Consider the following 23534-nt stretch of genomic DNA (forward strand, 5'->3'; position numbering starts at 1 on the left):
AATCTCTTCCCTCTTCAGTGATAAGGAACTGCTATCCTCTGGAGTTTCAGAATGTGGACCTGATTTTTATACAGAAATAGAATTTACAACCCAATGAGGTGATGCGATAATCCAAAGCTTCCAAAATGAGCGTTGACCTCCTGCACTCTATGCAGTTTGCATTGGATAGCAGCTTCCTTGAAGCAGCTTTCAACCATAGACAGAGCTTGTTGTAGTAGGATGGTTTCCCTGTATAATAAGTTGAGGTGGCATCTTTTTATTCTGAAACCAAGATACTTGTTCATGAAACTGCAAATTTCCATTGGTCCCAAAGACAGAAGCAAGTGCCAAATATATTTGTGTTTATATTTTATCCTAAGAGAGAGAAACGTCAAGTGAGAAACCAGTTAGATTTTACTTCATTTCCTTCCATCCCTTCTCTACAAGTCAGACATGATGCCACTGTCACTTGTACCATTGTAGACTCCTAACCAACTGAGTTTTGAAGATTCAGAAGTTTGGCTCGACTCTGCATGTAACTGTCAGAACTGGTGGATGTGCCTTTGCTGTGAACCCAACAGAGATGCTGTTAATATCTCCACCATCAAACATGCTGGGTACATATTTAGCATGTACTGTTAGACTCGCTGAACAGTGCTATAAAAGGGGTGCAGCAAAATTTGACACCAATGAAGATTGAGAGTTCATTGAATTTCACTGTGTTCTTCCACTGCTATTCTGTAGATACTGATTCTTAATTCTCAGTATCGTACAAATTATAGCACACTTTTCCGCAAGATTTTCAGAGTTAATTCTAATTGTTTATTGCACTGATATTTAGATTTAAGGCCCTGTAAAGTTGTAGTTGATACTGAGGGATAGTCCAGCAGTTGCTTGAAAATGCGATGTTTAATTATCTTTACCTCAGCATTATTTATTTACAGTATTGTTACGGAAACAGGTTAAAGTCTATTATATTGACCATTAATTCAGTATAGGGGTCATCTGCTTCTGAGCAATGCCTGGCAGACAAACACAATATACAGATTTGTAGTTTTTTTTACAACTCACCAAAGGGTCACTAATAAATCCAGCCACGCCCTTCACAAGCGTGTGAACACTTGGTGGTCTTGCTGCGGAAAGGTAAGACAACTTGCTGCATTTAAGCATTAGCTGCTGAAGCCTCATGTCCTCTGTTCTGTGCAAAATCCATGGATATATTGATAACTTTGACAGTAATTTTTTATTCAGAAGTGTTTGTTATATTTTATTTATAGAAATGTTACATATAACCACAAGTGAAATATTGCAACTAAAAAATGTATACAATTTGTTTGACCTGTTTAAATAGTTGAGCACCCCAAATTAATTAAAGATTATATTAGATTTAATCTGCTGCCCCGGGTCTCCATTCCTTAGATTTTAGTTCCGTGTAAGTGTGTAGAAAGAGAAGTTTTGAGATATCTGTTCACTTGTATATGTAACACTTGCACAAATCTCTACTACCTGCTGTTGTCATGCATTGTTATGCCTGGGTGTGTTTCTGTGCATAATTGTACGTTACATGGATTAAATGAAAATGGGACAGCATTACTTTGTGTTTTATTTATTACTTCCGTTCGCAACACTGACTGACTAATATATTCTCAGAAAGTCAGTGTAGATAATAGAATTTAACCAGCAGTATGCTGGAGGTGGGGTTACTAAGCTTGATGTCAGTGTGATATTACTGATGTTAAAGCAGATTGTAATGGAGTTTAAGAGGTGAATCAGTAAATGGCTGATTAAAATAATCAATGCAAAACAAACATCATTTAGTAAGCTTTCTATGGGGAAAGCTCTTTGGTCTGTAGTCTCAGTTGCAATTATGGGCTCAAGTTCCTGGTTGACGCAGTAGGGCTATAATCACACCCCAACCTCAGAGTCTAGGTTGATTCAAGCTCCATTCCAAGGATTTGATCACAAAACCTTGGCCAATGCTTCAGTGGTACCCTGAGGAAGCGCTGCACTGCCAGTGGTTAAGGGACAGTTACTCCAGATGTGGTTTAATCTGTGCTCTGTAAGGAAACAGCCACGAGAGAGAATTTCAACAGCAAGTTTCACATCCTCTCAATATCCCAGTATTCCCCTTTGTTTTACAGGTGAACATTGCAGCCAGTTGAGCAAACTAAGATTAGGAGAGATGGAGGCTTAATAATGTTGTTACTGAACTCATAATCCAGAGGCCCAGGCTAATGGTCTGGGGAAAGTGGTTCAAATCCCACCACAGCAGTGAATAGAATTTAAATTCAATTAATGTGAAATATAAAGCTGGTCTCAGTAATGGTGACTATCATTGCTGTAAAAACACATTTGGTTTACTAATTTGGTTTGACTCCAAAACCACAGCAATGTAGTTGACTCTTAAGTGTCCTCTGAAATGGCCTAGCAAACCAATCAAGAATGTGCCTTTGTCATAACACCCGTGCTGCATTAAATAATTTTAAGATCCACAAACAGCAATGGGGTTATGCTTCAACTAAACTGATTTTAAGATGAGGGATGAATGTTGGCCAGGACACTGCTATTACAAAATTCCATGAGATCTTTTACCCAAACAGACAGGTATCTTAACATTAACATCTCATCTAAACAATAGCATCACCAACAAAGCAGCACTCCCTCAGTACTGCATATGGTTAAAACTCTTGTGTAGCGCTTATATTAATAATGCAGATAGCTCAAATCACAATTAATTACCATAACATCTCCATTTTCCCTCCTAATCACTTCAAGTAATTCAACTTCAGTAGGGGAAATTGCATCCATTGGACTTGAAGTATTTGCATCTGTGATTCACTAATAGTTTGTGCATTTTTGCAGAACAATCAGTATATCCAATTTCAGTGACTGATTACAGTGTCATTAGGAAAATGAAACTTGGCATTATTTTACAACATAAATAATAAAACTGCAACTGTAACAATAGAAGCTAATGACAAGTCATCCTTAAAAAAAATTCTAACCCACAGCACGTATGAAAGTTGCAAACTTCAGTCTTCCGAAAGACTTCTACCTCCTGTCACCTTTGATTTAGGCCCATTTTCACTTGGAAAGTGAATCCATCGCCCACTGTAGCAAGCTGCAGAAACAAAGTTATAATTAGGTTGGCAAAGCTGGAGCTGTTCATCTTCAGGTAAAAGAGAAAGATGGTCTGATAGAGATATACAAGATTATCGTGAGGTTAGATATTTCCTATTAGCTGATACAAGGACGTAGGTTTAAGAGGGATGTAAGGAAGAACTTCTGTTTACAGAATGAGTGGTAAGGGCTGGAGCTTGCTGCCCACAAGGGTGCTGAAAGTGGAGACAAATTATTTTGAAATAAAATTGGAAGGACACTTGTGGAAATTAAATTTGCATAGCTACAGAGATTGGTTAGAGTGGAACTGACTGGGATGCTTTGGAGAGACAAAATAGAATCAGGGCTAAATGACTGCCTGCTTTCTGTAATGATGTTATAACTAAGAATAAAGCTTCTCCCACAGTCCAACAAAACTAATCTCAGAATGACGAGAATGCAGCCAAATTATCTGACAGTTTGTTTTGGTATTAGTAACTGTTACTGCATTTCATTATGTGATTAATTATGACAGTTACTGAGCTTAAGGTCTGGTGACTATTAACCTCAGAGCAATAAAACACAAGAGAAAGCTGAGAAGGTTTTCAACAAAACGGATGTGGTTTTTCTCTAGAATTTCAATGAGATTCTATTGGAAAATTCCAGATGTGCCTTTTGAACCCTCACTATTTTCTTCTCACAGACACACACACCCAATATAAACATACGCATACACCCTTACACATACAGACACATGTAGGTGGCTGCAGGCATGTGTTTATATACATGTGTCAGCTTCTAGCTCCCAAGCCCCTGCATCTGAGAAAACTGCATAGTTAAAATAGGACGATGATAAAGTCTGATTTCGTATTTTATCAGGAACATGTGCTGAATATTACTGTAGAAGATGGTCACTGTTTTGACAGTGCTTCCCTTTTAAAAGTTCATGCAGCTTCCCAAACTCATTCTGGTTATGCATTCTGTGTCTGAATAACCTGCATCTAAAATTCTAATGACTCCTTTCCTCCTCGTGCTCCTCTGGGTATTGAGTTATAATGATGTGGAGATGCCGGCGTTGGACTGGGGTAAACACAGTAAGAAGTCTGACAACACTAGGTTTACCTGACCTGACAAAGAGGCAAACCTCGAAAGCTTGTTTACTATCAAATAAATCGGTTGGACTTAAACCTGGTGTTGTCAGACTTCTTATTGTATTGAGTTATAAACCAGTGGAATATTTACTTCATCAAAACCCTTTATCATTTTGAATCCATCTATCAGAGTTCCTTTTAATCTCTGTTTTAATGAAGGAGTCCTAGTTTCTCTCACCTCTTATTCTAGGTATTAAGTATCCTCTCTGTGGCCTTTCTGAAATAGGAACTTGAAAGTAGACCCAGTGGGCAGTGCCTGCATAATGATTAACACAGGCAAACTGTTTTTCTGGATCTACCCTATTGAATCCCTGACCATTTGATCAATCTGGGATCATAATCTTCCAAATTGAAGGGATTACTACCCTAGTTGATGCAACCTGTCCTCAGAATTTAACCATTTTCATTCTGGTGAATTTGTGCTGCACCCATTCCAAGGCCAAGATGTCCTGTGGGTGCTAAGATGGGTCTGTTTTTGTTTGCAAAGGATGCCAAGAGTGATGGAGCCAAGGTGCGTGAACAAAAGAGAAAAACTAAATGGCAGAGTGGACTCCAAGAGTTGAATGGCATCCTCACAGCTGTGCAATACCAAGGTTTGTTGGCTGGTTGGGAGAGAAGAATTTCAACCCTCCCTTCAGCTGACAGTTTTACTGGAGGTTCTGTCTACTACTTTGAAATGAAAAGGTGAGGAAATTGCCTCAGCGACCACATCAACACTTGACAAGGACCGAATAAAGAACATAGTTGTGGGAATGTTTTTAGCTGATTTTACCCCAGAATGCACTGCATGGGAAGATAGTGGAGAACAGAAACCTTACAACCTTTACAAAATATTGGGAACTACCTGACATTACTACAAAATTACAAGCATTTATTGAAGAAAAAAGATCACCTCTAAAACAATTTCTAGACAGTGTTCATGAAAATCTGACTCTCAGAAATTATAGAAACCTGCAGTGCAGGAGGCTGCCATTCAGCTCATCAAGTCTGCACTGACCACAATCCCACCCAGGCCCTATCCCTGTAATATTTACCCCACTAACCCATCCAACCTACGTATCTCGGGACACTAAGCGGCAATTTAGCATGGCCAATACATTTCATCCACACATCTTTGGACTCAAAATGTTCTTCAGTACAATACAAACTAGGAATTCTTTTTACCTTATTTATTTCTTTGTGTCGTTCTCTACTAACAATTTCTTCCAGAACTTCTCCATCACCTTTAATAATCCTGTAAAGTCAGATAAAATGCAACATGTTTTAGTTTTTTTATCCAAAGTAATAAAATCAATATTAATACCATTGTTGAAAATGATCAAAGAGACACATCTTGACCCTGTTTCTGCAGTAATTAAATGCTTCCAGCTCAGGAAAGAGCCATAAATGTGCATTCAGCTGTTGTTTCTGCTATCAATCAAGCTTAATCCTTTTGGCTATCTGATATGTGCAGGAGTGCTGCATAAAGAAGCATTTCGCCCTCACTCTTCTATTCTGTGTGTTAACTGTGGACCCATTGAGAGTAATCTCACCTCTGAGTCACAAGGTTCTGAGTGCAAATCCCACTTCGGGACTTAACTCAAAAATCAAGGCTGATACTCCAGTTCAGTACAGAGGGAGTTGTTTTCAAATTTAATTGTTTAAAATTTATTCTTTCATGGGTTGTGGGTGTTACTGTCTAGGACAACGTTTATTGCCCATCCCTAATTACCCCTTGAGAAAGATTGCCTTCTAGAATCGCTGCAGTCCATGTGGGGTAGGTACAGCCACAGTGCTGTTAGAGAGGAAGTTCCAGGATTTTGACAGAGTGACAGTGAAGTCAGCATGGTGAGTGACTGTCATGTTTCCTCTATTACAATAGTAACTACACTTCATGGTTGAAAACCCTTTTGAGACTATTGCTAGTTGTGAAATTATAAATACAAGTGTTTTGAATTGCCTGTCTGTGGCCATGACTCTGAGTGAAGCAGCAATATACCAAATCCCTTGATTAATATTCAATGCAACCAGTGGTGTGGTGCACAGTGCCACCAGGTGGAAGCAGCAAGTTATTACAATTCTCATTTCGCTGCCGGTTTTGTATCCCACAGCCTTCCTAAACATTTTAAACTGGAAGGCTATTAGTGTCATGGAACAAGTAATCTCACACTTGTCGACATTTCTACACTGAAGTCTCTCGATCTGCACTGGGTATACCTACATCACTTGGGAGTGCAATGGTTTAGGAAAGTGATGACCTTCTCGAAAGGGTAACTGGCGACGGGGTGAAAATTGCCAAAGGTGCCAGTGAGGGTAAGAGTAGGATGTTCAGGCAGATGAACATGTGGCTGAGGAACTGGTGTAGGGAGCAGGGTTTCAGATTTCTAGATCATTGGGACCTGTACAAGAGAGATGGATTACACCTGAACTACAAGGGGACCAATATACTTGCAGGGAGGTTTGCTAATGTTATTGGAGTGGTTTAAACTAGATTTGCAGGAGGATGGGAACCAGAGTGCCAGAGCAGATAGTGGAGTGGGGGTGAAAATAAATTATCTTAATATTTCATGCAAAATCATAAATAGAAGGGTTTTGTGTGGTGGAAATAATCTTTTGAGGTGTGTCTATTTTAATGCCAGGAGTTTTGTGGGGAAGGCAGACGAAGTGAGGGTGTGGATTGACACATGGAATTATGACATTATAGCCATTAGTGAAACTGGGCTACAGGAGGGGCAGGACTGACAGCTCAATGTTCCAGTGTTTCAGACATGTTAGAGGCAGAAGGATGGGGCAGGGCAGGGGAGAATTCCTAGTCAGGGAATATGTTGCAGCAGTGCTCAGGCAGGACAGATTAGAGGGCTTGTCTCCAGAGGTCATATGGGTGGTGCTGAGAAACAGGAAAGGTATGACCACATTAATGGGATTGCATTATAGACCACCCAATAGTCAGCGAGAATTGGAGCAGCAAATCTGCAGAGAGAGATAGCTGACAATGCTGGAAATATAAAGTTGTGATAGGGGATTTTAATTTTCCACAAAAAGATTGGACATCCATACTGTTAAAGGTCTAGACGGGGTGGAGTTTGTAAAATGCGTTCAGGGAAACTTTCTAAATCAATATATAGAGGTGCCAACTAGAGAGGATGCAATATTAGATCTCCTATTAGGAAATGAGTTAGGGCAAGTGATGAAAGTGTGTGTAGGGGAATACTTTGGTTCCAGTGATCATAACACCATTAGTTTCAACTTGCATCTTTAAGACTTGAATAGCAGGTTAGTTGTAAAGACTTGCATTCTAATCAGTATTCTGTAAACTGTGAGACTTTATATGCCCTTCTCTGATCAGAACCTTCCACACACCTGATGAAGGAACACTGTTTCTGAAAGCTTGTGGGATTACTATCAAATAAACTGGTTGGACTCTAACCTGGTGTTGTGAGACTTCTTACTGTGTTTACCCCAGTCCAATGCCAGCATCTCTACATCATGACTAATGGTGTGCCACAGGGATCACTGCTGGTTCCACTGTTTATCATTCAGATCATTGATACAGATGACAATGTGGTAAATTGGATCAGCAAATTTGCTGATGATACAAAGACTGGAGGTGTAGTGGTCAGTGAGGAAGGTTTTCAAAGCTTGCAGAGGGATTTGGACCAGCTTGAAAAATGGCAGATGGAGTTTAATGCAGACAAGTGTGAGGTATTGCACTTTGGAAGGACAAACCAAGGTAGAACATACAAGGTAAATGGTAGGACACTGAAGAGCACAGCAGAACAGAGGGATCTGGGAATACAGATACTCATCCAGAAGTCTCTTAAAAGACCCCAGCGAGTTTGCCTCTATCACCATAGACAGCAGCTGATTCCATTCACCACCCTCTGAGTGAAAAACTTACCCCTAACTTCTCCTCTGTACCTGCTCCCCAGCACCTTAAACCTGTGTCCTCTCGCGATGACCATTTCAGCCCTGGGAAATAGCCTCCGAGAATCCACCCTATCTATTCCTCTCAACATTTATAAACCTCTATCAGATTGCCTCTCAACCTTTGTCTCTCCAGGGAGGAGACCTAGCTCCCTCAACCTATCTTCATAAGGCATGTCTCCCAATCCAGGCAATATCCTTGTAAATCTCTTCTGCACCCTCTCAATAGCTTCCACATCCTTCCTGTAGTGAGGCGACCAGAACTGCGCACAGTACTCCAAGCAGGGTCTAACAAGGGTCTTATAAAGTTGCAGCAGTACCTCCCGACTCCTAAACTCAATCCCTCGCTTAATGAAGGCCAGTACACCATATGCCTTCTTGACCACATCCTCTACCTGTGAGGCCGATTTAAGAGTCCTATGGACCTAGACCCCAAGGTCATTCTGCTCCTCAACACTGCTAAGACTCCTACCCTTGATATTGTACTCCTTCATCCCATTGTGTAGTGGTCCATTTTGGCAGGACCATTTATCCACGTTGAAGTCCACCTGCCACTGCTCCGCCCAGTCTTGCAGCCTATCTATGTCACGCTGCAACTTCTGACATCCCTCCAGACTATCCACAACACCACCAACCTGCGTATCAGCGGTGAACTTACTAACCCAGCCTTCCACTTCCTCATCAAGGTCATTTATGAAAATGACAAACAGCAAGGGTCCTAGAACAGATCCCTGGGGTACGCCACTGGTGACCAACCTCCATGCAGAAAAAGACCCATCCACAACCACTCTCTGCCTTCTGCAAGCAAGCCAGTTCTGGATCCACAAGGCCAAAGCCCCTTGGATCCCATGCCCTCTCACCTTCTCAAGAAGTCTTGCATGGGGGACCTTATCAAATGCCTTGCTGAAGTCCATATAAACCACATCCACTGCTCTTCCTTCGTCAATATGTTCAATCACATTTTCAAATAAGGGCACGACCTGCCCTTGACAAAGCTGTGCTGACTATTTCTGATCGTACTAAACTTCTCTAAATGCTCATAAATCCTGTCCCTCAGAATCCTCTCCATCAACTTACCAACTGCTGAGGTCAGACTCACCAGTCGGTAATTTCCCGGGCTATCCCTGTTCCCTTTCTTGAAAATAGGAACCACATCTGCAATCCTCCAGAACCTCTCCTGTCTCCAAAGACCATCGCCAGGGGCTCTGCAATCACTTCCCTCACCTCCCACAGTAACCCAGGGTACATCCCAACCGGTTCCGGCGACTTATCTATCTTGATAGAATTTAAAAGTTCCAACACATCCTCTTCCTTAACATCCACATACTCAATCTTTTCAGTCTGCCGCAAACCTGTAGTACAACCTCCCAGATCATTTTCCACCGTGAATACCGAGGCAAAGTACTCATTAAGCACTTCTGCCATTTTTTCCGGTTCCACACAGACTTTTCCCCCCTTCACCTTTTATAGGTCCTATCTCTTCACATCCTTTTACTCTTCACATATTTGTAGAACGCCTTGGGATTCTCCTTAATCTTCACTGCCAAGGCCTTCTCATGTCCCCTTCTGGCTCTCCTAACTTCCTTTTTAAGCTCCATTCTACAAGCCTTATACTCCTCTAGATCCTTAACAACTCCTAGCTCTCTGAACCTTTCGTACGCCTTTCTTTTCTTCCTGACTAGGTTCATCACAACCTTCGTGCACCACGGTTCCCGCGACCTACCAAAACCTCGTCTCATCGGAACGTTGTTCTGCAGAGCTCCAGACAAACATTCCTTGAAAATCTGCCACCTTCCTTCAGTACTTTTCCCTAAGAACACCTCCTTCCAGTTTACTTGTCCAATTTTCTGCCTGATGTCTTCATATTTCCCCTTACTCCAGATAAACACCTTCCTAGCCTGCCTGATCCTATCTCTTTCCAGTGCTATCGTGAAGGAGATAGAATTATGATCTCCATCCCCGAGATGCTCTCCCACCGAGAGATCCATCACCTGTCCAGGTTCATTCGCCAGCACCAGGTCACGTACAGCCTCTCCTCTTGTAGACTTATCCACGTACTGTGTCAGGAAACCCTCCTGAACACACCTAACAAACTCCTCCCCATCCAAACCCCTTACCCTAGGGATATTCAAGTCGATGTTTGGGAAATTAAAGTCTCCCATCACGACAACTCTGTTATTACTACATCTCTCTTGGATCTGTTTCCCTATCTGCACCTCAACTTCCCTGTCACTATTGGACGGCCTACAGAAAACACCCAGCAAAGTTATCGACCCTTTGCTGTTTCTCCACTCACAGAGACTCCGTAGACAGTCCCTCCACGGCATCCTCCTTCTCTGCAGCCATGACACTGTCCCTGATCAACAGTGCCACTCAGCCACCTCTTTTGCCCCCCTCCCTATCCTTCCTGAAACATCTGAATCTTGGCACCTGAAGTACCCAGTCCTGTCCCTGAGACATCCAAGTTTCTGCATTGGCCACCACACCACATTCCCAAGCAGCAATCCACGCCCTAAGCTCATCCACTTTATTCACTACACTCCTGCTGTTAAAATAGACACACGTCAGACCCTCGGTCTGGGTGCTTCCCTTCTCCATCACCCGTCTAACCTCCCTCACATACTATCAACAGTCCTTCTCCACTTGCAAGCTAACCTCCTTGCTCCCAGTCACCTCATCTTGATTCCCTCCCCCCCAGCCTTTCCAGTTTAAAGTCCCCCCCCACCCCAGTAGCCCTAGCAAACATTGGCCTTTATAAATCAAAGCGTTGAGTATAAGAATTGGAATGTTATGGTGAGGTTGTATAAGACATCGGTGAGGCCGAATTTAGAGTATTGTGTGCAGTTTTGGTCACCTAATTACAGGAAGGATATTAATAAGGTTCACGAGGATGTTGCTGGGGACAGAGAAAGGTTGAATAGGCTAGGACTTTATTCCCTGGAGCGTAGAAGAATGAGGGGAGTTTTGATAGAGGTGTATAAAATTATGATGGGTATAGATAGAGTGAATGCAAGCAGGCTTTTTCCACTGAGGCTAGGGGAGAAAAAAACCAGAGGACATGGGTTAAGGATGAAGGGGGAAAAGTTTAAAGGGAATATTGGGCGGGGGGGGGGGGTTCTTCACACAGAGTGGTGGGAGTGTGGAATGAGCTGCCAGATGAAGTGGTAAATGCGGGCTCACTTTTAACATTTAAGAAAAACTTGGACAGGTACATGGATGAGACGAGTGTGGAGGGATATGGTCCAGGTGCAGGTCAGTGGGACTGGGTAGAAAAATGGTTCGGCACAGCCAAGAAGGGCCAGAAGGCCTGTTTCTGTGCTGTAATGTTCTATGGTTCTATTCTGTGAATTAACATTTTTTAAAATGTTCTTTTAGCAAAAAAGAGGCAGGATTCCAGAAACACGGAATCAAGTTGGAAGATCAGCTGCTGCAATCCAAGAATCAAAGTGTAGCAGCACAGCCTGAACGATATGATCCAAACATATCACTATTTAACTTCCTTGCCATACTGCTCTGTATTTCTGTATAATACAATTGTACACATTTTAGTGTAACGGTTACTGAGTTTTCTGTGGCCTCAGTGCAACATTGATCACACTCCGAATTACAGATAGTATCATATCATTACATCAGGCATAGGGAAGTGGTCACATGAACTAGTAATCCAGAGATAAAAGCAAATTACTGCAGATACTGGTGTGGGGTCTTGATGTAAGGTCATCCACAATCAATGTTGATGATTGTCTTTCCACAGATGCTGAGATTTTACAGCATTTTGTGCAGTAATCCAGAGACCCTGGTAATGAACTGAAGACCTGGGTTTGAATCTCATCATAACAGATGATGGGATTTGAAATTCTGGAATGAAATTGATTGTTGTGAGAATACATCTGGTTCAGCAAAGCCCTTTAGGGAAGGAAATTCTTACCTGCTCTGGCCTACATGTCCCTTGATCCACAGCAATCTGGTTGACTCTGAAATGTCCCAGCAAGTCACTCAATTGTATTGAAGCACTAAGTCAATAAGGAATGAACTGGCATTGATCTAGGCTTCAGAAAGCAGAGCAGCATACTCAGTCCTGTCGACACTGAAAAAACTGGGGATCTGTCTCAGTCAACAGCCTGACAGAATAATACCTTATCTATAATGTCCCAGAAACCACCATCACTATTCCCAGGACAGATCCAGCAGTGGTGATGGCACAGTGATATACAGTTGTGAGGGAGTTGCCCTGGGAGTCCTGAACAGTGACTATAATACATAAAGTCACACCAGGTCAGACATGGATAAGGAGACCTCCTGCTGATTACCACATACTGCCCTCAGCTGATGAATCAGTAATCCTCCAAGTTGAATACCACAGAGAAAGCACCAAGGGTGGCCAACACGCAGGACATACTCTGGGTGGGAGACTTCAATGTCCCATTACAGACCAAGCTGGTCAGGTCCTAAAGAACACCACTCTAGACTGAGACAATGGCAGGTGGTGAGGAAACCAACAAGGGAAAAACATTTGACCTCATCCTCAGCAGCCTGCCTGCTGCATCTTTCCATGACAGTATCAGTCAGAGTCATCACTGCACAGTCCTTGTCAAGATCTTCCATCATGTTGTGTGGCACTACCACTGTGCTCAATGGGACAGATTTCAAACAGATCCAGCACCTCAACACAGTCATCCATGAGACTCTGTGGGCCATCAGCAGCAGAACTGTACTCAACCACAAGCCACAACCACAGCATTTCATCAGCAATAACCTGCTCACTGACGCTCAGTTTGGGTCCCACAAGGAAACTCAGCTCCTGATCTCATTACAGCTTTGGTTCAAACATGGATTAAAGGGTTGAATTCCAGAGATGAGATGAGAGTGACAGCCCTTACATCAAGGCAGCATTTGACCAAGTGTGGCACCAAGGAGGCCCAGCAAAACTGGAGTCAATGGGAGTCAGGGAGAAAATGCTCCGCTGGTTGAAATCATACCTGGCACAAAGGAAAATGGATGTGTGGTTGGAAGTCAATCATCTCAGCTCCAAGACATCTCTGCAGGAGTCCCTCAGGGTTAGTGTCCAAGGCCCAACCATCTTCAGCTGCTTCATCAATGACCTTCCCTCCATCATAAGGTCAGAAGTGGTGATGTGCAATCACCAGTGAACAATGCTCAGCACCATTTGCAACTCCTCAGATACTGAAGCAGTTGACGTCCAAATGCAGCTAAATTCAGACAATATCCAGGCTTGGCATGACAAGTGGCAAGTAACGTTTGTGCCACATAGTGCCAGGTAATGACCATCTCCATCAAGAGATGATCTAACCATTGCCCTTTGACATTGTGGGCCGAAGGGCCTGTTCCGCGCTGTAATGTTCTATTCAATGGCATTGCCATCACTGAATCTCCACTATCAACATTGTAGGGGTAACCATTGACCAGAAACTGAGCTGGACTAGCCGTATGAACACTGTTGATTCAAGAGCAGCTCCAAGTTTAGGAATTCCACAACAAACAATTCACCTCCTGACTCCCCAAAGCCTCTCCATCATCTATAAGGAAGGGGGATGAATATTCCCCACCTGCCTGGATGACTGCAGCTCAAGAAGCTCGATATCATTCAGGACAGAACAGCCCACTTGATTGTTGAGAATGGAGTGACATTCACTCCCTTCATCACCAACACAAATAGGCATCAGTGTTTATACAAAGAACAAAGAACAACCCGGCACGAGAAACAGGCCCTTCGGCCCAACGAGCCCGTGCCGCCATTTTAAAGCATTTTCCTACACCTACCTTGTACCATCTACAGATGCACTCTAGCAATTCACCAAAGCTCCTTAGCCACCATTTTCTAAACCCATGACTTCTGCTGGCTAGCAGGACAAAGGCAGCAGACATATGCAAACACCACCATCTGGAGGGTCCCCCCCAAGCCACACACCATTGTGATTTGGAAATAAATCACTGTTCCTTCACTGTCACTAGGTCAAAATCCCTTAACAACATTGTGGGTTTTCCTATAACTTGGATACAGTGGTTCAGAAGTTAACATAGCACTGCTGACTGAAGGGCAATTAGAGACGGACAATAAACACTGACCTAGTCAGCAGTGCCCACACAAATCAATAAAAAAATCTAAAATAATTTACACCAAGTTAAGTTCTGTAAGCTACATATTATGATTGCAAGTGGAACTTTATAAGTATCTTTCATAACCTCAAGACTCAAAGCACTTGCCATTTGAAGTATAGTCAGTGTTGTACTATACTGATTGAAAAGTAAATGTCAGTCAATACACCAAAGAATACTCTTCCTCAAACAGTTGCTGTGGGAGACTTTATTGGAGGGAGTCGAAGGGGCCTTGGTTTACTGTCTCACCCAGAGACAGCACCTTCACTTGTGCACTGCTCCTCAGTGCTGCATTTGGGAATGCCAGCCTAGATTATGGGGTCAAGTCTCTGGCTTGGAACTTTCTAACTCAAGAGGTGAGTGTTTCCCTCTGAGTCCAGGCCAAGTCAAGGTCAATATTGATGAGATTTGAACCATCCAACCCTCCTCGTCTGGCAAACAGAACAAAAAATAAACAGATTTTATTCGAAGTATTCCCCCTTCAATTGCTAAAAAACTCACACACAAAATTATGTTACTCAATTTCTTTTAAACTGCCGGACTTCTTGGTGAGACACGTATGCTCTGACATCATTGTCTCCATGGGAGTCATTATTGGAAGCTAATGATATTTGTGAATCGGCCACAAAGTGATGTGAGACTGTCGAACTCTGAGCTCATTCCAGTGGGCTGGAGGTTCCCGCATGCACTGCCTTTAGTGCAATCACACCAATCAGTGTCATATCAGTGATATCCACAACCTTCAAAAACATTTGAAGTCTTAAAATGACGAGGATAATCTTATTAACATCAATTTGTGAATACAGAAGGTATTTTAAATGGAAAGTATCTGCCATTGATTTAATTTCCCATTCAATATATTTTGTGATTTTGTTTCTATCGTTTGATTCTTCTTCCTCCATTCTAACGGATCTATTTATTGGGAGGATAAAAATTAAAATTCTCAGCTGAGATATTTAATCAGAATTAAACTGATATTTATTTTAACATAATGACAGACTAAACCAAACACTTCCAGAAGTTTCCAATAATAAATGTACTTCCCCATTAATCTACTTGTACTAATGTTTACACAATTAAACCCATGTTACTGGCACTCAGTAAAATGGGTTTTAAACCACATTGATGTTGGTACAACGTAGTATGTACTCCAGAGCTTACTAATCTTCCAAACCTCCCAAATAAAATATCTGCACATTAGATTCATCCAATAACTGGTAATAAACCTGTGGTGCCCATGTCCCACGAATGAATTAGAAATGACTGTACCTTGACCTGCCAGTCTCTGGATCGACCACTCGCCGGATAACACTTTGCCTGGCATCCCACTCCTCTTTTGTCATTGGTCGCATGGCCTGAATTCGAGCTCTCTGTTCCTCTGTAATAGCTGAAAAGTTGGCATGTGTTACAGCAAGGCACACCCACACAAGGTAACGCACAAACATGCGCACTGTAACAAGGCACACCCATGGCATTACCTTTGCTGCCCCATTTATGTTCTCTACTTTAAAGGAAGACTGAAAAACTGTAACATGTAACTTTTCTCACCACCTCAGAGAGGTGTCTGCACTTTAAAGAAGAGAAACATTAAACTCTGAACAAGGGGGAAAGGGACAGTTAGAGGGAAAGGTTTGATGAATTCTGAATGTGGAGAGGGAGGTGGATAATTAGTAGTAATGAGTGTATTTTTTTTTGTTAGTTTTATTTTATTCACTTGTGGGATGAACTTGTGGTTTCTCTAAGGTGGTGGTGACTCATTAACTTTACTCAATGGCAGTTTGACATGACTGAGGGCTTGTTCAGTTTAGAACACAGTTAGATCAACAATGATGGTTTGGGACGGGAGCCACAAAGGTCCCCAGAGGGATGAGGAAAGCTGGTTTCCTTCCCTATAGGATCAGAGTAACCGACCCAATCTTTTCATCAGGGTTTTTAAAAATCCTGAAATCAATTCGCAGACTGCCCTGGTATGTTCTGCAGTCACTCTCTCAGGATTATTTATCCAGTTACATCACATTACTGATGCTCTATTATTGTCATAGCTGGTTTTTTGTTACTCATGTTGCCTCCTGCCTCCAACTTTCCTGTTCGAGTGGGAGGAGACTGGATTTTCTCCGTGAATTTCTTGGACACTGATCCCAGACTTTCCTTCACCTTTTACTCTTCCTTTCGCTCAGAACTTGCTATTGCACACCTCTCCCCCCTTCCCCATGTACAGCTTTCCTCTCTCCGTGTACAGCCGTGTACAGAAGGCATTTGACAAGGTGCCGTACCAAAGACTGCTACATAAGATAAAGGTGCACAGTTTTATGGGTAATGTATTAGCATGGACAGATGATTGGTTAACTAACAGAAAGCAAAGAGTGGGGGTAAATGGGGGTTTTTCTGGTTGGCGATCAGTGACTAGTGGTGTGCCTCAGGGATCAGTGTTGGGACTGCAATTGTTTACAATTTACATAGATGATTTGGAGTTGGGGACCAAGTGCAGTGTGTCAAAATTCGCAGATGACACTAAAATGGGTGGAAGAGCAAAGTGTGCAGAGGACGCTGAAAGTCTGCAAAGGAATACAGATAATCTAAGTGAGTGGACGAGGGTCTGGAAGATGGAGTACAATGTTGGTAAATATGAAGTCATCCATTTTGACAGGAATAATAGCAAAATGGACTTCATTTAAATGGTAAAAAATTGCAGCATGCTGCTGTGCAGAGGGATCTGGGTGTCCTTGTGCAGGAATCTCAAGGAGTTGGTTTGCAGGTGCAGCAGGTAATGAAGAAGGCGAATGGAATTTTGTCCTTCATCGCTAGAGGGATGGAGTTTAAAAACAGTGAGGTTATGTTGCAGCTGTATAAGATGCTGGTGAGGCCACACCTGGAGTACTGTGTACAGTTTTGGTTTCCTTACTTGAGAAAGGATATACTGGCACTGGAGGGGGTGCAGAGGAGATTCATGAGGTTGATTCCGGAGTTGAGAGGGTTGGCTTATGAGGACAGACTGACTAGACTGGGGCTACACTCATTGGAATTCAGAAGAATGAGGGGAGATCTTATAGAAACATCTAAGATTATGAAGGGAATAGATAAGATAGAAGCAAGGAAGTTGTTTCCACTGGTGGATGAAACTAGAACTCGGGAGCATGGAGCTTAGCCTCAAAATAAGGGGGAGCAGATTTAGGACTGAGTTGAGGAGGAACTTCTTCACACAAAGAGTTGTGAATCTGTGGAATTCCCTGCCCAGTAAAGCAGTTGAGACCATCTCATTGAATGTTTTTAAGGCAAGGATAGATAAATTTTTGAACAGTAAAGGAATTAAGGGTTATGGTGAGTGGGCGGGTAAGTGGAGCTGAGTCCACAGAAAGATCAGCCGTGATCTTATTGAATGGCGGAGCAGGCTCAAGGGGCCAGATGGCCGACTCCTGCTCCTAGTTCTTATGTGCTCTCCCTCTCTCTATTTACAGCTCTACTTCTCCCTTTTCTCTTCTTTGGAAGCTCAGCCAATGACTGATCAAATGTGTGGCTGTTGAGAGTTGGCCAATGTACAGATATTACTGAAACTGCTCATCAGCATTTAGGAGTTGATAAATTAGAACAGAATTAGAATGCAACAACAGTGAGTTAGAGTCACAGAGTCAGAGAGGTTTACAGCATGGAAACAGGCCCTTCGGCCCAACTTGTTCATGCCGCCTTTTTTTTGAACCCCCAATCTAATTCCAATTGCCCACATGTGGCCCATATCCCACTATACCCATCGTACCCATGTAACTATCCAAATGCTTTTTAAAAGCTAAAATTGTATCCACCTCTACTACTGCCTCTGACAGTTTGTTTCAGACACCACCCTCTGTGTGAAAAAATTGGCCCTCTGGACATTATTGTATCTCTCTCCTCTCACCTTAAACCTGTGCCCTCTAGTTTTAGACTCCTTACCTTTGGGAGTTAAAGTTAGACGGGGCTGAGCTCCATCCCAATCAGTCACAAGCTTTGAATGTGGGAACACATTAATGCCAAAATCAATTCTCCTTTTAATATTTGCCCAATAAATTTAACTATTAAATCTTTTTAAACAAAGAAGAACAGGAACTTTGAGCTTTTGGGGATGTTACCTATTTCCGTCTGTTGCTCTTCCAGACTCCCAGACACTTGCTCAGCTGGAATCCTCACCTCCAGGGGCGCCTCACTCTTTATCTTCATTTTCTTCTTCAGCTTCTTGAGTTTCTTTTTCTCCTTTTTCCTTTTCCTCTTTCTCTTTTTGTCTTTGTCTTTCTGTTTTTTTGAACCGTGACTCCTTTTTTTACACTTTTCTTCCCTCGATGATGGATATGAGGAAGAGGAGGAACTGGATGAGGAAGATGAAGAGGACAAACCTCGCTTCCTTTTAACTTTAGTCTTTGATGTTATTCCCTCGTCCTTGTGTGGCGCTGAGCTTTGGGAATGTTTATGAGAAGCTGATGGGCTTTCGCTGTGGCGCCGCTTCCTTTTTTTCTTTTTCTCTTTGTTTTTTACTTCACTCCTGCTTTGCAAATCTTCTCTTGAATCACTGCGACCCATTTTTGTTTGTTCCAGAGATTATATAAAAAACCTAAAGAAACACATTGCATTACCAGTCACCCCCTTGTTTTATAGCACAGAACAGGAGGAAGGATATTTTACTATACAAGGCATTGGCGAAAGACCACACCTGTAACTTCAGTCTCCTTGTCTAAGAAAGGATATACTTATCATAGAACATGGAAAAACTACAGCACAAACAGGCCCTTCAGCCCACAAGTTGCACCAAACATATCTCTACCTATTAGGCTTACCTATAAGCCTCTATCTTACTAAGTCCCATGTACTCACCCAAAAATCTCTTAAAAGACCCTATCGAATCTGCCTCCACCGCCACCGTCGGCAGCCGATTCCACCACCCTCTGAGTGAAAAACTTACCCCTGACATCTCCTCTGCACCTTCTCCCTAGCACTTGAAACCTGTGTCCTCTTGTGGCAGCCATTTCAGCCCTGGGAAAAAGCCTTTGAGAATCCACTCAAGTACTGTGTGCAGTTTTGGGCGCCGTACTTATGCAAGGATATTTTGGCCTTGGAGGGAGTGCAGAGGAGGTTTACTAGGCTGATGCCGGAGTTGAGGGGGTTGAGCTATGAGGAGAGGCTGAATAAACTAGGCTTGTACTCGTTAGAGTTTAGAAGAATGAGGGGAGATCTCATTGAGATGTATAAGATGATGAATGGGATGGATAGGATAGAGGTGGAGAGGCTCTTCCCGCTCAGAAAGGACAGTAGGACTAGGGGGGCACAGCCTCAAGATAAAGGGGGGCGGTTTAGAACGGAGTTGAGGAGAACTTCTTCACTCAAAGGGTGGTGAATCTCTGGAATTCTCTGCCCGTTGAAGTGGTGGAGGCTGCCTCGCTAAATATTTTTAAGACGCAGGTTGATGTGTTTTTGATAAGAGAGGGGATTAAGGGTTATGGGGAGAGGGCGGGAATGTGGAACTGAGCCACGACAGATCAGCCATGATCTTATTGAATGGCGGGGCAGGCTCGAGGGGCTAGATGGCCTACTCCTGCTCCTATTTCTTATGTTCTTATGTTCCACGATCATCCTCAACACCAGTGCCCCACAAAGCTGTGTCACATCGCCGCACTGTCAGGGGGTCAGTGCCGAGGGAGCGCCGCACTGTCAGGGGGTCAGTACTGAGGGAGCGCCGCACTGTCAGAGGGTCAGTACTGAGGGAGCGCCGCACTGTCAGAGGGTCAGTACTGAGGGAGCGCCGCGCTGTCAGAGGGTCAGTGCTGAGGGAGCGCCGCGCTGTCAGAGGGTCAGTGCTGAGGGAGTGCCGCGCTGTCAGAGGGTCAGTACTGAGGGAGTGCCGCGCTGTCAGAGGGTCAGTACTGAGGGAGCGCCGCACTGTCAGAGGGTCAGTGCTGAGGGAGCGCCGCGCTGTCAGAGGGTCAGTGCTGAGGGAGTGCCGCACTGTCAGAGGGTCAGTGCTGAGGGAGTGCCGCGCTGTCAGAGGGTCAGTGCTGAGGGAGTGCCGCACTGTCAGAGGGTGTAAGGAAATTTGTACTCAATATGTAAGCATGTTAGTATTTAGAGAATTTGTACAGAATAATTGTACCTAAACTGGATATGAAATACGGAATCACGGATAGTATTAGAATGTCTTCCTTGAAGTAGAATTAGGATGGGTAATCAAGTATAGCTGATTTGTAACCTAATATAATCAAGTGTAGCAAATGTGATCAAAGCAGGAGACCCAGAGAAGTAGTATAGCAGTTACTTATTAGCAAATGCAAACAATAGTCCCTTGGGGGGACAATGGACACAACCCAGCTGTCCAGCTTGAGATTGACCGTAATAAAAAGGAAGTAATAAAGTGAGCATGTTTTTCTTCACATTCGGCCTAAGTCAGCTAAACCACTATTGTTATACAAGCAGAGTCGTAAAGATAAAAGCAAAGGATGTAACCACCATGGTTTCAAGAAGAGAGGAAACAGGGAGTGACCAATCTCAAGCAAAACAGATAAAGGGTCAGTATAGAAACAATGGTGGCAAGGAAGGTTGGGTCGTAAAAGCGAGATAAGGATCTTGAGGTATGGAGCTGAAATGTGCTTAAAAAGACTGTAAGCCGATGGCTCGTTGGAGTGTTCCGGACATCCCGGCTTTATTCTCTTGTGCTGGAAAATAAAGTCTACTGCTTGGAGGATTACAACTCAGACTCTCTGTTTCAATCGGGTTAAATAAGTTGTCGTCTTGGGGAACCACGACAAGGGTCAGTGCCGAGGGAGCGCCGCACTGTCAGAGGGTCAGTGCTGAGGGAGCGCCGCACTGTCAGAGGGTCAGTGCTGAGGGAGCGCCGCACTGTCAGAGGGTCAGTGCTGAGGGAGTGCCGCACTGTCAGAGGGTCAGTGCTGAGGGAGTGCCGCACTGTCAGAGGGTCAGTGCTGAGGGAGTGCCGCACTGTCAGAGGGTCAGTGCTGAGGGAGTGCCGCACTGTCAGAGGGTCAGTGCTGAGGGAGTGCCGCACTGTCAGAGGGTCAGTGCTGAGGGAGTGCCGCACTGTCAGAGGGTCAGTGCTGAGGGAGTGCCGCACTGTCAGAGGGTCAGTGCTGAGGGAGTGCCGCACTGTCAGAGGGTCAGTGCTGAGGGAGTGCCGCACTGTCAGAGGGTCAGTGCTGAGGGAGTGCCGCACTGTCAGAGGGTCAGTGCTGAGGGAGTGCCGCACTGTCAGAGGGTCAGTGCTGAGGGAGTGCCGCACTGTCAGAGGGTCAGTGCTGAGGGAGTGCCGCACTGTCAGAGGGTCAGTGCTGAGGGAGTGCCGCACTGTCAGAGGGTCAGTGCTGAGGGAGTGCCGCACTGTCAGAGGGTCAGTGCTGAGGGAGCGCCGCACTGTCAGAGGGTCAGTGCTGAGGGAGCGCTGCACTGTCAGAGGGTCAGTGCTGAGGGAGTGCCGCACTGTTAGAAGGTCAGTGCTGAGGGAGTGCCGCACTGTCAGAGGGTCAGTGCTGAGGGAGTGCCGCACTGTCAGAGGGTCAGTACTGAGGGAGTGCCGCACTGTCAGAGGGTCAGTGCTGAGGGAGTGCCGCACTGTCAGAGGGTCAGTGCTGAGGGAGTGCCGCACTGTCAGAGGGTCAGTGCTGAGGGAGTGCCGCACTGTCAGAGGTTCAGTGCTGAGGGAGTGCCGCACTGTCAGAGGGTCAGTGCTGAGGGAGTGCCGCACTGTCAGAGGGTCAGTGCTGAGGGAGTGCCGCACTGTCAGAGGGTCAGTGCTGAGGGAGCGCCGCACTGTCAGAGGGTCAGTGCTGAGGGAGTGCCGCACTGTCAGAGGGTCAGTGCTGAGGGAGCGCCGCACTGTCAGAGGGTCAGTACTGAGGGAGTGCCGCACTGTCAGAGGGTCAGTGCTGAGGGAGCGCCGCACTGTCAGAGGGTCAGTGCTGAGGGAGCGCCGCACTGTCAGAGGGTCAGTGCTGAGGGAGTGCCGCACTGTCAGAGGGTCAGTGCTGAGGGAGCGCCGCACTGTCAGAGGGTCAGTGCTGAGGGAGTGCCGCACTGTCAGAGGGTCAGTGCTGAGGGGGTGCCGCACTGTCAGAGGGTCAGTGCTGAGAGAGTGCCGCACTGTCGGTGGAATGTTTCTGATGTTAAACGGAGGTTTTATTTATCACTGGTTTTATTATTTTAAGGAGTTGGGGAATTTCTCCCAGGTTTTCTGCCGACATTCGGCCCGTCCTGAAGCTGCTGACTCTAATCCTACTCCCTGTACATTCCCCACACAGGTTTTATCTTTGGGAAGTTTATATTTTTACCTCAGTCTCCGCTCCAGTTGTTGTTGTTGTTGAAATTCCGCGCTCGCTTCCATCCCCCGGCCACTTCCGGTTATCCAACTCGATGCGACAACATTCTGTGTCCGTCCGGAAACTCAACCCCGAGCAGACAGCCCGGGGGAGTTGGAAGGTTCCTGATGTCCAAACAGCTTTAAGGTGGAGTTAGTGGCTCTGCCATGATTACAGAGGGAGGGGATACTGCCTTCCTGGTTTATATTTTAACTGTTATGGGATAACTCATGAACGGTGGTCAACTGTGCAACCAGTTCATGGCTGTCAATTTTACAGCAGAATTATCCAGGATTTACCCAAGGCGTCTCTCATTTACCTAAAGATGTGCTGAATTCTTTCACTGATCACTAAAGACAATTTTGTCATTTATTTTCACAATGCTTAGTTACTGTAAATGGTTTTTCATATAGAGTATCTATTTTAATTAAAAATCACATACTGAGCGTTTGTGTCACTGTTATCCTGTTGGAGAGACTTGGTGTTTGTAAGACCAGGAGCAGAATTAGGCCACTCGGCCCATCAAATCTGCTCCACCATTCAATCATAGCTGATATTTTTCTCATTCCCATTCTCCTGTCTTTTTCCTCATAACCCCTGATCCCCTCATTAATCAAGATCCTTCCTATCTCCGTCTTAAAGACACTCAATGACCTGGCTTCCACAGCCTTCTGTGGCAGGATTCCACAGATTCACCACTCCCTGGCTGAAGAAATTCCTCCCCATCTCTGTTTTAAAGGATCGTCCCTTTAACCTGAGGATGTACTTTTCAATAATATTATTCATGACCTCAAGTATTTTTTTCAATCAAATAAATATTTCTAAAGGCTAAACCCCTCCAAGAATCATTGTTTCCAATTCTTGTTTGACCTTTTCCAGGAGAGCTGATCGTGTGCTATTTACTTACCCGCTGTTTGCCAAAGTTACTGCAGTTATTGTAGCATCTTATCACACAAAACCAGAA

The 23534-nt window shown here is 44.2% G+C and overlaps 1 protein-coding gene across 2 annotated transcripts; it reads right to left on the reverse strand.

The window, feature by feature from the left end:
• Positions 1-81: 81 nt before the first annotated feature.
• On the reverse strand, positions 82-22630 carry arl6ip4 (ADP-ribosylation factor-like 6 interacting protein 4). Of its 2 annotated transcripts, XM_080207959.1 has the most exons (6): positions 22544-22630; positions 18350-18825; positions 15519-15636; positions 5394-5463; positions 3045-3100; positions 82-354 (listed from the first exon to the last, which is right to left on the reverse strand). In XM_080207959.1, the coding sequence occupies exons 2-6, from the start codon at positions 18792-18794 to the stop codon at positions 84-86; spliced, it is 960 nt and encodes a 319-aa protein (XP_080064085.1). In that variant the 5' UTR covers positions 18795-18825; positions 22544-22630; the 3' UTR covers positions 82-83. The 2 variants fall into 2 exon arrangements, with proteins under 2 accessions (XP_080064085.1, XP_080064086.1); XM_080207960.1 differs by lacking the exon at positions 82-354 and having other exon boundaries at positions 870-3100.
• Between the last annotated feature and the right edge of the window lie 904 nt (positions 22631-23534).

The sequence above is a fragment of the Carcharhinus amblyrhynchos genome, chromosome 20 (assembly GCF_965287045.1).
Source record: "Carcharhinus amblyrhynchos chromosome 20, sCarAmb.v2.hapA, whole genome shotgun sequence".
NCBI lineage: Eukaryota > Metazoa > Chordata > Chondrichthyes > Carcharhiniformes > Carcharhinidae > Carcharhinus > Carcharhinus amblyrhynchos.